The sequence below is a fragment of the Zeus faber genome, assembly GCF_960531495.2.
Source record: "Zeus faber genome assembly, chromosome: 6".
Classification (NCBI taxonomy): Eukaryota; Metazoa; Chordata; class Actinopteri; order Zeiformes; family Zeidae; genus Zeus; species Zeus faber.
Window position 1 is genome coordinate 28493704 of NC_137201.1, and position 13529 is coordinate 28507232.

The following is a 13529-nucleotide window of genomic DNA, read 5'->3' on the forward strand; positions in this document are numbered from 1 at the left end:
GCTGTGACGCTTAACACACACACACGTCATCCATCGCCGTGCGGGTTTTCTGCTGATTCTCTGCAAATCCTCTTGTTTCCTGCTCCCCTTGGGACTATAAATCACACTAATTTGAATCCGATCGTCTCTACACGATGAACTGTGAAAAAATAAATATATATATATACACACGCACACACACATAATTACATACACTACATACATACATTATACATACAGTATATATAATAAACACTCAATAAAAGTGTGAGGAGCAGAAAGAAAGGCACTGCTGTAACCCTGATTCTCTGGTATTTAATCAAAATGGCGACATATGCCTGAAATCCTTCAAATGGCAATATTTTATCTGCGTGGGTTGTGTACTACTGGGCATAATACTGAGGGATTTAGGGTCAGGTCAGGTTCATACGACTCACCGAGCCAAGAGACGTCCATATGAAAACACTCAGAGCACTCGAAACCCGAATTCCCCCAAATCGTCGGCTCTGTACATGAAGACCCACCTCCACTCATCCTACAGCTCTATCGGCGACCGGCGCTCAGAGGTGAAGGGGGTTTGCGACAGGATTTGAGCTTGCGACGTTATTTGCCGAGTTTCACAGCTCAGCGGTGAGGCCGCGGGCCCCACGACACCGGCTGAAAATCAGAAGTTTCCACAGGAGTTTCCAGGCGACCTTAAGGTCCCACATCTTTCCAGTTACAGCAATTTTATATCATTCCACAAACTCAACAAATCATCGACTCTACTGAACATCGTTTGTTGTTTTTTTATTCTGGGGAGGGTCTTTTCCGAAAAAAAAATAAAAATACCGTTTCACGAAAGTCTGAAGGATTCGCCGTACTCCTTGAAATTTCTCAAATCTTGGTTCGAGGAACACTGCCCCCCCCAGCCCAGGACGCTGCCCCTCTGCAGGTGGAAATGTGTGAAATCGAAGAAGAAACTGTGCTTACTAAAAAAGCATTCACTGCACAATTATCCACGGCCAGATAGAAGTGATAAAATAAACATTTCACGCACACGCACGGGCACACACACACACACACACACACACACACACACACACACACACACACACACACACACACACACACACACACACACACACACACACACACACACACACACACACACACACACACACACACACACACACACACACACACACACTCTTCTGGACCAACGCGTCAGTGGCTATGGTGGAGAAAACCAGGGCTGCACTGACACCTGGTGGTCGTACCCTGTCACTGCACGTTGATTTTCTTTTCTCAATGAGCCATACACTAACTTTTAAGAAGAGGGTGCCTAGTCAGCAAACATGCATCAGGTTTTAGTTACCAACACAGAAAGGTTTTAATAATGTTATAATTGAGTGATATTGATTCTCTATAATAATAAACAGAAATGTCAATAAACGGTGAGCATCTGAATTAACAGTTTATATTTAGTTGGGGGGTTTTTTTTAAACAGTTTGTCTTGTTTTAAGGTAGGCAATGCAGTCATCAATATCTTGACTGACGCCTAACGTGTTTACATTTGAAATAAAAAAAAAAGAAAAGAAATGTAAAATCACCCAAATCTGATTGCCCAGGACAACCGTTAACGAGCGCTGAGCCCTGAACAACGAGCCATGAGCAGCTTAGCCATGTCTGCAGTCCTTCCTGTTGTATCACAAATTCATAAGCTACTTACGTCTCTCAGGGGTCTGCCTCAAAATGAACTACTTAAATAGTCACCACTTAAGGTCATGTAGCGATGAGGTGACGAGCAGGTGAAGGGCCGAAGGATGGATGGATGAATGAATGAGTGAATGAATGAATCACTCGAGGGCAGGAGCCGTGTGTCTTACCATGTCGGAGTGCGAGGACTTCCCCAGCTCGATGATGTCAGGGTCAGTGGACTGGGTGTCGGCCACCACTCGACTAATCTGGAAGAAGCAGAATCCCACAGCGCTCCATTAGGTGTCTGCAGAGCCGTTTTAACGTTTGACCTGAAAAACGATCTTTATCTTTATCATATTCTCTAAAATGAGTTCCATTCGACCCTTCACCCTGCTCCACCTTGATCAACCCCACGCCAAAACCAAACCGCGCTAAAGCAAACTACAGGGGCGAACAATTACAGAAGTGCCATTTGAGTTAATTCTACCTATTTAGATGAAGACCTCACCTCGATGGTGGCGGGCTTCGCCTCGTGGAGGTGCGGCGTCCGGGGCTGGATGTCGGCCAGGTGGGGCGGGGGGTCCCACGTGGTCCTCTGGCTGTGGCCGTTCAGGACGTCCTGGTAATCTTTGCTGTCAAAGTTGGTTTTCCACATCAGAACCTGCAGCCGCAGGGGAAGCGGTGGGGATCAAACCGGGTCTTTGAGGTCTGCTCAGTGTATATATTTAAAACTCTATACATCCGTCTGACGCCATATTTTAGACTGTTAAACAAAACGAATTGATGTCAACTTGCGTGACCCATGGTGCCATGTTTGCATTTATTTCAAACAACAAACCTGCTGTCCTGGGTGTATGTTGAATTAGTTATTACTCTTATAATATGGGATCTTTTACAAACAAAGGTTTACTATTCATACTCGTCTCCAAACTGGAAAATAACAAAATAGTTAGATATTGACATCCTTTTGAATATTTGATTGATTGTGTCCAATCCCAGCTCGCACAATTCAATTTGTTTGCGTGTCGCTATGCAGGGATGGCATCCTGGGCTTATATGGATTACAACTGAATAAATCCTCCCTGCAGGCTCTCACTGCCGTTCCTCCTGCACGGAGCGAGGATCGAGACCATAGTCAGTGTACGCCTCGGCCATTACTATCAGTTTAGCCTCTATCTGGTCAACAGGTTTGACTGTTGCTTTTCTGGGAAATGTCCCTTTAAAAGAAGACCCCCCAGATCTCTCAGAAGAAGCCCACCCCTGACACACCTGACTGTCGGCTCCCCCGGAGGCGAACAGGTTCCCCGTCCTAGAGAAGGCCACTGCCAGCACGGAGCCCTAGAAAACCCCAAACACACCCCATTAAGTGATTTATGAACACATTTATGACTAGAAAAAAAAATCCAATAATGAATATTATATTAGATATTTTTATAACATTGAATTTATATCAGGGATATTATATCTACTTAACACCATACTTTTGGGAATATAAATAAATACCTTTAAATGGATGGCGATTGACAATAGCATATTATTCATATAACTCTGATTAGAAAGTCCACATTTGTTTATGTTTAAAGACTAATGTACAATTTTATTTAGAGCAGTTGAGATCCGGTAGATAAATTCGATGGATACTTTATTCATCTGTGGAGGAACATTGCGGCGTTTTCAGCAGCTCACACCAAAACAATAGGCAATAATATAAATTATTCAAATAAAAATAGGGGAACATTTTGGAAAAAACTGGGGACGCACCATAAACCTAAAAAATGAACAAGAAAATAAAAAAAATACCAAAGAATAAACCTCTGTATCAACAATTCACTCTCTGCCAATTAACTTTTGAAATTAATACAATTTTGGGGTTTTTTTCCACCAAGTTAAACCAACCTTGTGTCCGTGCAGGGTGTAGATCAGCCGTCCCTCCACCAGGTCCAGGATCTTGGCCGTGCTGTCGCTGGAGCCACTGATCAGGTATTTGTTGGACGGATGGAAGGAAAAGCAATTGATCCCCGCACTGTGGACTGATCAAAACGACACATGATGGACAGATCATGACGGGCTCGGGAACAAAAGGGAGATCAAGGGGGGAGAGGAAAATAAGAAGATTAAACACCGAGATTTTCTTCCCAATTGAGCGAGCGCTGATATACCTTTTTCACTTACGATAAGAAATCTCCCGGAGTTTGAGTCCAAAAATCAAATTCAGAGTCTTGGACTAGGAAATTTATGATGAATTCAAATAGATTAAAAATGAAGACGCCATCGTTTGAGCTTGCACCTCTGTAATGCTGGATGAGCTTGTTGGTGCGCAGGTCCCAGATCTTCAGCGTGTTGTCGGCTCCCGAGGAGGCCAGGCAGGTTCCGCTGGTGTTGAAGCCGACAAACGTCGATGATCTGCAAAGCCCGAGAGCCCGGTTAAACACACACCAGCTGCAGATCCGACAAGGAAAACCAACACAGAGTCGTTAAACATGACGGAGCGCAGGAACCGACCCTCTGTTGTCGGTGAAGCAGTTGATGCACTGCTTGCTGCTCGTGTCCCACAGCCTGACCGTGCGGTCGTCCCCGCAGGACGCGATCAGACCGCCGTCGGGGGAAAACCTGCAGGAGGGGCGGCGCGTTTGTTCACATTTATTAACTCAGGGATTTGTTACCTTTACTGGACATTCCGTTCTGTGTATCCACCCCCTGGGCACTTCCCAGTAAAACTACAGTCTCTCTCTACTGAGCAACCTCATGGGAGGACGTTGGACGCAAGACCTAAAACCTTAAAATCACTGAAAGGGAAGTTAGTGAGATGCTTTGATGAGCAAACTATCCAGCTTTAGGCTGCAGTACAGGCAAACAAATCACATCAAACCAACAGAGAAACAGAATCTGCAGATAGAATGATAGTGGTAGAATAATAATAGTAATATAATAATAATAATAATAATAATAATAATAATAATAATAATAATAATAATAATAATAATAATAATATAATATAATAATATAATATAATAATATATTAGTATATATGAATATAATAAAAACAACAGCAACAACAATACTATTATAATAATGATATTAATAATAACTATTATTAGTAGTATTATTATTATAATCATGATGATGATGATGATGATTATTATTATTATTATTATTATTATTATTATTATAGTGACAATGTTATCTTTGGCTTAGAGATAAGTATTGTTAAAATGTTTTTTAATACCAGTAGAGATACCTTGACTTGCTTAAATATATTTCACTTCTATTTTTCTAAAATGTTATTGTGGAAATAGAAAGAAAAAAAGTTAAAAATAATACTTTAAAAATAACTTCATAAACACAGTCATTCAATGCAGAAAGTATAATGCAAACACACGAAAAAAAACACGTCTGTCGGAGAAGGAAGAACAAACACACAGGCCAATAAGTCCAGAAAACTGAGAACCCTGCACACACAACGACAGTGACAGAATGAACCAGAAAAGAAAGCTGAGCTCAGTCGTACAAAACCCAACCAAAATAAGAATGTTATTTAGCTTGGATGATTCGTCAATAAAAACATTGACACACTGAAAAAAAAAAAATAATCTGCATGTCTACACAGAAGCAGTGGGCATCATGTTCAAGTCAGTTTAACTCGGACCTATTTAAAGTGACTTCTATTTTCTATCTTATATTCATGCACTTCCTGCGTACGTGTCGAGGTTCTGTTGTGTTTACCTGGCACATCGCACCCAGTTGTTGTGCTGGTTGAGGGAGTAGATGAAGCGATGGCGGTGGACGCTCCAAACTTTCACCGACTTGTCGTCGGACGCCGTCACCAGTCTCTGGCCGTCGTGGGAGAAGGCCACGCTGCGCACGGCGGACGTGTGCGCTTTAAACTCCCTGGATGTTCCTTTACTGCAAAGAGTAAACACGCACACGCACACGCACACACACACACACACACACACACACACACACACACACACACACACACACACACACACACACACACATTTTTCAGTGGGCCTGAATATAAGTGATACAGGTTTTAAATAAACTAGGGCGACATGTTTCACGGGCTGCATTCAATTATAGTGCAGTTACAGAACAAAAATGCATATGAATTGTTATTATATTAGTATATTAATATTATGAAGAGTGCAGTCCATATTCTACTGCATGTCCTGCAGGATTGCCTTATACTCTCTGTTTTAATACAATGGTCTTCAAGGGATACTTTGTTGACGACTGTTTTTTTTAACATTACATTTTTGATAAATGAATGTTAAATAACATTAAGTCTAAGTTTTGGTGTCTTTAAATTGTACTTTGCATCATCACATAGTTCCACAGGAAAAGCATCTGTTGGATTATTTAACGTGGGATTTCTAATTCACAAGAAGTAGGTATTGTGGATTGCTTTAAATCACTTTAAATCTAATGATCTATCAATACTGCCATACATTTCTTCTATATCAGCAGTTTTTGTTCTTAAGTGTACATTCATGATGATGATGATTATTATTATTATAACAATAACATATTTGCGATGAATCATTTATCATTACTTGTTGTACTTCTAAACAAAGCGGCACACAGTACTGCAGCCTACATGGAGGGCGTCCAGAGCCGCACGGTGCGGTCCATGGAGGACGTGGCCACCAGGTCCCCAGAGGGAGAGAACTGGACCCCTGTGACGACGTGGCTGTGGCCCGTGCAGCGGTAGGCCCGGGCCTTGGGAGCCAAGTTCCAGATCATCAGGCTCTTATCCACAGAGCCAGTGGCTGTCAAGAGACACGGGGAAAAATACACAACTCACAAATACATCCATTAAAAAAGGAGCTTGAACATGAGCAAATGAAAGGTAGCGGAGCGAGATACTAGAATTACAATTATTCATTACGCCGATGGTTATGAAGGGAAAATCTTGATTTGAGGATCTTAGCTGCTTTAATTACATTACCGCAAAAATGATTTTCCAATTTCCAACGACGACAAATATCGAGACAGAAAAATGGTTATACAATATGCTGAGTGACAATTTTGGTTGAAAAGCTACCCAGCTGTTTGTGGTTGGGGTTGAAGTCTGCACAGGTCACAGCATCACTATGGCCTTTGAAGGGCCGCTCCAGGACGGGGTCCTCCTGCAACGAAACACATTCATTTCGAACATTAATAAAGTCGTTTTTGGGTCGACATCCATCCATACTGTCTCCTCAGTTACACCTCTCGCAGCAGCCTGAAGTTTACGTTCCGAGAGGTTGTGTTTTTTGAGCCCACGGATTCGCGTACACATTTTTTTTTTTTTATATCTCCAGACTTTGTGTTTTGTGGTTTATTCAAGATTCTTTACTCGCCATATGCAGTCATGCACATAGGGTGCACTGAAATGATGGAGGGCAAACTCCCAAAACTGTGCAAAACATAATAATAATAATAAAAATGTTTTTTTAATAATATTTTATATGTTTTTTTATGTAGAATGTTCAACAGGGCCACATTTTTTAGATGGTTTAAACCTGTTGTTTTTAATGTTCAACTTTTTTTTTTGACATAGTCTATACGTTGTGCTCATTTATATGTATTATCATTAACTGAACGGTCGGTTGTATTTCACCTGACTGAACAGCACATTTCAAGGACATTAAAAACCGTCTGACCGACTCCGTGACGAGCGAAGTACCTCGAATCTCGAAACACCTCACGGCATCGTACCACCGCATCGCCGCGGTGCTTGACATTAAAACAACGACAACACATCGGGGGGGGAGGGGGGTCTGTCCACCACACCGGGGGAACCCCGGGGAAGGCTTGGAAGAAAGCCGCGGCGGAGCTTCGCGGTGGGCGGGGAAAGTGGCTCTGACAGCCGCCGCGCAACACGCCCTCTCGGGCAGGGGCGGCTAGCGAATTAGCCATCCAGCTACACACAACAACAGCAGCAACAGCAACGACAACAACAACGACAACGACAACGGCCTCTCGCCGGAGCGGCCAACCCTCCCGCCGCGCGTTCAAAAAGGCTCTAAACAGCCACGATCGGATCGGGCGACGCTCACCATGACGGACGCCATCGGGGGCACCGTCGACGGCGGCAGCGCTCGGCTCGCCCGCTCAGCCCATCTGTCAGGCGGCGGCAGCTCCACTTCCGCAGACCTAACGTGTCGATCCCAGACCCGGCGTTCGCGTTGGCGCCGATCGAGCCGCTGAATGGAGCGCGGACACGTTCATAGCGGTTCATAAATGTTCGGGAATCCAACCGGACCGGAGGCGCTCGGCGTCCCCGGGAGCGCGATCCGCGAATGGGGAGAGTTAGAGGGCGACGTCCCGATCGGCGTCCTCCGCTGCTAGGCAACGCGCCGGCGCTGTCCGACGCGGCGTTCCCGGGAGGCGGGAAACCCCGTTTGGCATCGCGTCGGCGGGCGCCGCTTCCCGGATAAACGTGTGACCGTCCTTTCGGCGCGGGGGTGCGGGGGTGCGGGGGTGCGGGGGCGCGGGGGCGCGGGGGGCGCGGGGGGCGCAGTACGTGCGCGTTCGTCAAAGCTTTCGCGTTCCACGAGCGCCCTGCACGGGAGATCAAACTACAGCGTCGCTTTCGGTCGAAAATTAGACGCGTTTTCCAATTAAGGCGCGGCGCGGCGGGGGGGGGGGGGGGGCTGTTGTGTGACGTCAGGTGTGCTGTCTCGAGTGAAACCCGATCTGCGCGGGGGGAGGAAAAGAAATTCCCACTTGGAATCCCGCCTCGGAGGCCGCGCTTTGCGTCCTCTCCACGTCGGACGTCTGGGTTTTCCGACCCGCGCCCTCGAAGGAATGCCCCGCCGTTCGGCGCGGGGCGGGCGGCGGCGGGAGTATTCGCTTCCGTGATTGGAGCGCGACGGCGATTCGACCAATCGGCGGCAGGTTTGTTCAGCTGGGGGGGGGGGGGGGACCGAAACGGGATCCCCCCCGCGTCTGCGCGTCCGCCATAGTGGGGCGGTGAAAACCCGCTGATGAAGCAATGCGGTGCGCGTTGTAGGCCTTCGTCCCTCAGCGCGAAACCAGAAGAAAAGCCCCAAAATACGTCATCAAAATGCCCGTTGTCGCCATAGATATAGAAACGTAGATTACCGCATTGGCCGCTGCTGTATGTCCGCCGCTACACGTCTGTGCGTCCGCCATATTTGGGCGGTCAAGACCCGCTAGTAAACAAATACAATGTGTGTTGAGCGGTGCAGAATTCTCTACAAAATCGACTCTTACTTCTCTATCTAATCAGCTTTCTGCCAAAACATTTACATTCTGAATGCTTGATAAATACATATGCAGTGTTATTACACATCTTGACATAAATAATTACAAAATAATGTGATTTAAAAAAAAATATGAAGCATTTTAAAGGGTCCAAAGACCACTTTTGTTCATGTCCCATAACTGTGGTCTCAGTGTTGAGATACGTAAAATTAGCTAATTCAATTACAATATGACATTATTTTCAATTCATTTGTTTTATATAATATATTTCTTTACACCATATTATTTTTTGTTTTTGTTTACTAATCATTTATATGAATCTATTCATCTAAATGCACCTGTCCCACACTTCTGAGGCCTTAGCGTGACACTGAACAAATGCCATCATAAAAGTTATTTTTCTTCAAAGCCAGACAAATGTTGTTTCTGTGGAAACAGAAGTTAGCAAGTAAGCACATGGGTGACACACTCGGTAACCCTCAAGATCAAGAAAACAAGGTAAAGATCATCTTTTCTTCTAAAGTGTTTTTTTTTTGTGTGTCTTTACCATACAGCTTGTTAATTGTGCATTTTGAACTACATTTAAAAAAAGAATGAATATTACTGTTTAATTCATGTTTATTAGGTGCTGATAGTCAAAATTAATGTAGTATACTTTGCTATCTGCCATTTATCTGCAATACAGTATAAGCAAAAATCTAATTTCTGCAATATGTCTTTACCGCAGCAGATTTAGGTGTCGCGTTAAAGACAAATTCACATTGACCTATATATTAAATCGAAAATATTAAGTCTATTGTAAACTGAACATACAGACATGTCATTTTTGCAACCCGAGTTGAGACCAAATTAATCTACAATAAGATTACGGAAATGCAGCGAGGAAATGAGAAACAACCCGGACAGATACAAAGCGTATCTCCGGAATGAGAAAGAGCGTTACAAAACAAGAAAGGAGTACTGGCAGATAAAGAGTGTCTCCCAGCTGACAAAAAAAAGACAACTGAAAAGAAGACAGTGGAGGATAAATAATATACACAAAAGGGCAAAACACAAAATACTGGAGGCCGCCAATCAGTCCAGAAACCCAGATCCATGCACCTGCTTCAGCCCACAGTGCATCAACTTTGCACCAGCATCGGAGCCTTCAATGGGGAGCCCTCCATCCGTCACCCATTCTCCGGCTGAAATGAGAAATAGTTGGAATTGGTACACAAATGTAATGTTGTGGTGAGATGCTGTTAGTGTCATAGGTTTGTGTTTGTGTTTTAGGATTAATTTTTGTGCCACATCAACTTTAGGCCCTAATATTTTTGAAACATGAAAATCAGTTTGACCCAGTCTTTACTGCAATACCTCGACTATCTTTGACGCATGTAATAACTTCTGTTTTTGTCTGTTACTGTTGTTCTCTTCAGTAGCCTATTGTTAAGGTGACATTATGAACATTTACCATTAACATTGTGTGCTTACCGACACAAGATGCCATTACCGTGGTAATGTTTTATTTTAATGATTATTATGATTTTTAATTGGAAAAGATATTTAAACACTGATTTTCACATAAGAATTGCAATATCTGTCATAAAAAGCAACATCTTTTATCTTTTGTGTGTATGAAGACAATTAACATCTAAAGTTACTGTCTACATTTTCCATGCCATAGAAAACCATGAAATCCCTTGTTTTTTTATATCAGTATTTACAATGATGCACAAAGCTTGATAAAAATGAATTTAAATTTCTTAAAATTAATTTAAAATTTAAAGTTACAATTTAAATTCATAGAGGTTTATTTTGTTTATTGTATTTGGGAGAGTCAAAAGTGACCGTATTGTGGTTGCAAAAACACTAATTTAATCAATTCATTAACAAAACAAGATTTTTGTTCCCCAGAACATTGGTCTCAAAGACACACTACATTGTGTAGTATTATATTATATTATAGTATTGTATTGTAGTATTTTATCATTATACTATACTATTGTATTGTAGTATTGTATTATTATATTCTACTATTGTATTATTAGATTATTGTATTGTATGTGTCAGTGTCCAAACTGAATTAATAAAGGTGAAAATGAATTATTTGAAATCAAGAATATTTGTGACATTGTTTTAGTAATGGTAACCGTCCATTCTGCAGTGCTGGACTTATCATAATAAGACACATATTACGTTTCTCAGGGTGTAGGGTTCGACTGACTGGATGTTGTTCTTTTAACCGGAGTCTGGGGAACAAAAATACTCTTGTTTATGTTATTAATGAATACATTTAATTATGAATACAATAACAAACAACCAAGCGGCTTTATAACAATAGTTATAGAATGGGACATTTTTGGGATTCTAAATAATTTACTCCTGATGTTGCCTGTTCATAGATGGGAGCCTGTATGTCCCAGAGGAGGTTGTGGCAATTCAGAATGTTAATGTTTTGGCAAGAGCTGATTAGATCCGCCTCGGTAACTTAATTGAATTCCAATAAGTAACCAATATCATGCTAAACCTCTCACGTTCATAACCAACCAAATGTAATAGAAATCGGTTCAGAATTTTGCGAGTTACAGTCGATCTTGTGGAGAAGTCTGCATCTGTCAATACACATTGTATTTGTTTACTAGCGGATCTTGACCGCTCCAATATGGCGGACGCACAGACGCATAGCGGTGACACGCAGCAGCGGCCAATGCGGAATCTACGTTTCTATATCTATGGCGACAACGGGCAGACGAAGTCTCGTGAAGTTGTTTTGGGGATTTTTTCCCCGGTTTGTGCTGAAAAAAAAAAGGCTGGAGACTGCAGACTGCGTGGATTCCATACTTGCAATCTCATTACGCGCACAATAAAAACCCTTATAAAAAGGCTGCGTGTTCTTATTTCCGACCTTCTGATGTTCGTGCTCAAATATTAAGTGATGCAATAAATGTAATAATCATAATCTATGTTGATATCCTTCAATAAAAGGTTTAAATGTGTTCTCTAAAGAATACATGTTAGATGTTAATCAAGAAGCATGTGATGATTGCTTCTACAGAGTAGAATAGGTTCTATAAACAATATGGGTTTACGCATGTTCCGTCACGACTTACACTTACGTGGCAAGTATTTCATCAGGGCGGGGCGGGTATTTGTAGTATTTGGAAAGGGTGCAGATATAAAGTGCCTTGTGGGGGAGCCAGCAGTCCAACGGATGCCTGTTTACACTTGTGGACTCAATATCCTCTCCACCCTCCCCCCGCATTATTCTACTCTGTTAGACCGACTATTCCATTTCTGTCCATAAGTACATGTCATTATATCAAACCAACCGTATGTCACCCTCAGAGGCAGCTAAATATCCTCTGGAACTGATAAGTTAGTAGAGTTAAGAGGGTGATGGAAGTTTGTTAGACAGTAAAAGGAAAATGCCTTGTAATCAAAATAAATGCTAAAGGCGTAGACAGTGGTTCTCTGGCGTGTTTTGGGAGTGTACCCACTCTTAAGATATTTTTATTTTCAGCTGAGCGCCCCCTTCACTGGCACTGGGAGAGAAACAATAAAATTGACATAAGTTTTGTGCTATATTTGTACTTTTCTTTACATTATATATACAACCAATATTCATTTTTATTTGCAGTACCCCTAGGGGCGCGAGTACCCGACGGGTCGGTGCGAGCAGGGTCCGGGTCTCGTCTGAAGAAGTGTAATAAGTTTAGTCTGATTTGTACTGGCGCAGCGCATTTCATACACAAAGACAGTCAACGTGCCGTGCACCGGCCATAGAACACACGATATTCAAAGCAAAGAGGAATAAAAACACAGCAGCAAAAATAAATATCAGTGCATTTAAAAAAAAAAAACGACCAACGCACACGAGAAACACAGATATTGGAATAGACAGAATTAACAGACACACGTGGCTGGTCTTTATCTCCTGCTAATGTTTGGGTATTTATGTGTATTTTTCCGTTAATACCTATGGTTTCGGCGGCGGCGCGACTGGTGTTCAAGCAGCCAGAGGGCACATGTCACTCCGCTGCTCATCGAGCTCCACGCTGCCCTACAGAGTGATGGCTGGGAATGCTCCCGCCTACTTAAATGCTCTTGTAAGAGCACATGTTGCCCCCAGGATGCTGCGCTCGTCAAATGAGCGTCGCCCGGCTCTGCCGGCCGTACAGCCACGGCAATCCAGGCTTTTCTCATTTGTAGTTCCACGTTGGTGGAACGAGCTGTCAAAAAAATGACCAGAGCGGGGACCTCCCTCTCCGTCTTTAAGAAGCACTTGAAGACCCAGCTCCTCAGTGAGTACCTCCTCTCCTAACCTACAATTACTTAGCACTACCGAGCAGTATTTATTGTTACACTAACGTCTCTGCCGCAATGTAGCTTGAATGTTATTCTCCCTTGTAAGTTGCTTTGGATAAAAGCGTCTGATAAATGTCAATGTCAATGCTTTCTCGCTTGTCTCTATTCTTCCGCCAATAAGTCGACGTTGAGCGCCGAGGCCTCTCCAACAACTTCCGGTTCCGGTTGTCAGTGACGTAACAATGACGAAGCGGTCACTCGACCCGAGCTCCGCCCCACCCCCCCCCCGCCCCCGGACGCGCTCCGTGCGGAAGCCGCGTCCTCACTACGGCTGAAACGAGCGGCGGTGCGGCGTTACCGAGTAGTGT

The 13529-nt window shown here is 43.2% G+C and overlaps 1 protein-coding gene across 1 annotated transcript in view; it reads right to left on the reverse strand.

Moving 5' to 3' along the window:
• The window catches only part of poc1b (POC1 centriolar protein B), a 46950-nt gene extending 39145 nt beyond the window's left edge, over positions 1-7805 (reverse strand). The window contains exons 1-10 of the mRNA XM_080003081.1: positions 7704-7805; positions 6707-6791; positions 6260-6431; positions 5383-5562; positions 4162-4269; positions 3947-4062; positions 3556-3689; positions 2929-2997; positions 2168-2320; positions 1848-1925 (exon numbers count right to left, since the gene is read on the reverse strand). Of these exons, the coding sequence (XP_079859207.1) occupies positions 1848-1925; positions 2168-2320; positions 2929-2997; positions 3556-3689; positions 3947-4062; positions 4162-4269; positions 5383-5562; positions 6260-6431; positions 6707-6791; positions 7704-7718 (1110 nt within the window). The 5' untranslated portion in view covers positions 7719-7805. The remainder of the gene's footprint in view (positions 1-1847; positions 1926-2167; positions 2321-2928; positions 2998-3555; positions 3690-3946; positions 4063-4161; positions 4270-5382; positions 5563-6259; positions 6432-6706; positions 6792-7703) is intronic.
• Positions 7806-13529: the final 5724 nt, after the last annotated feature.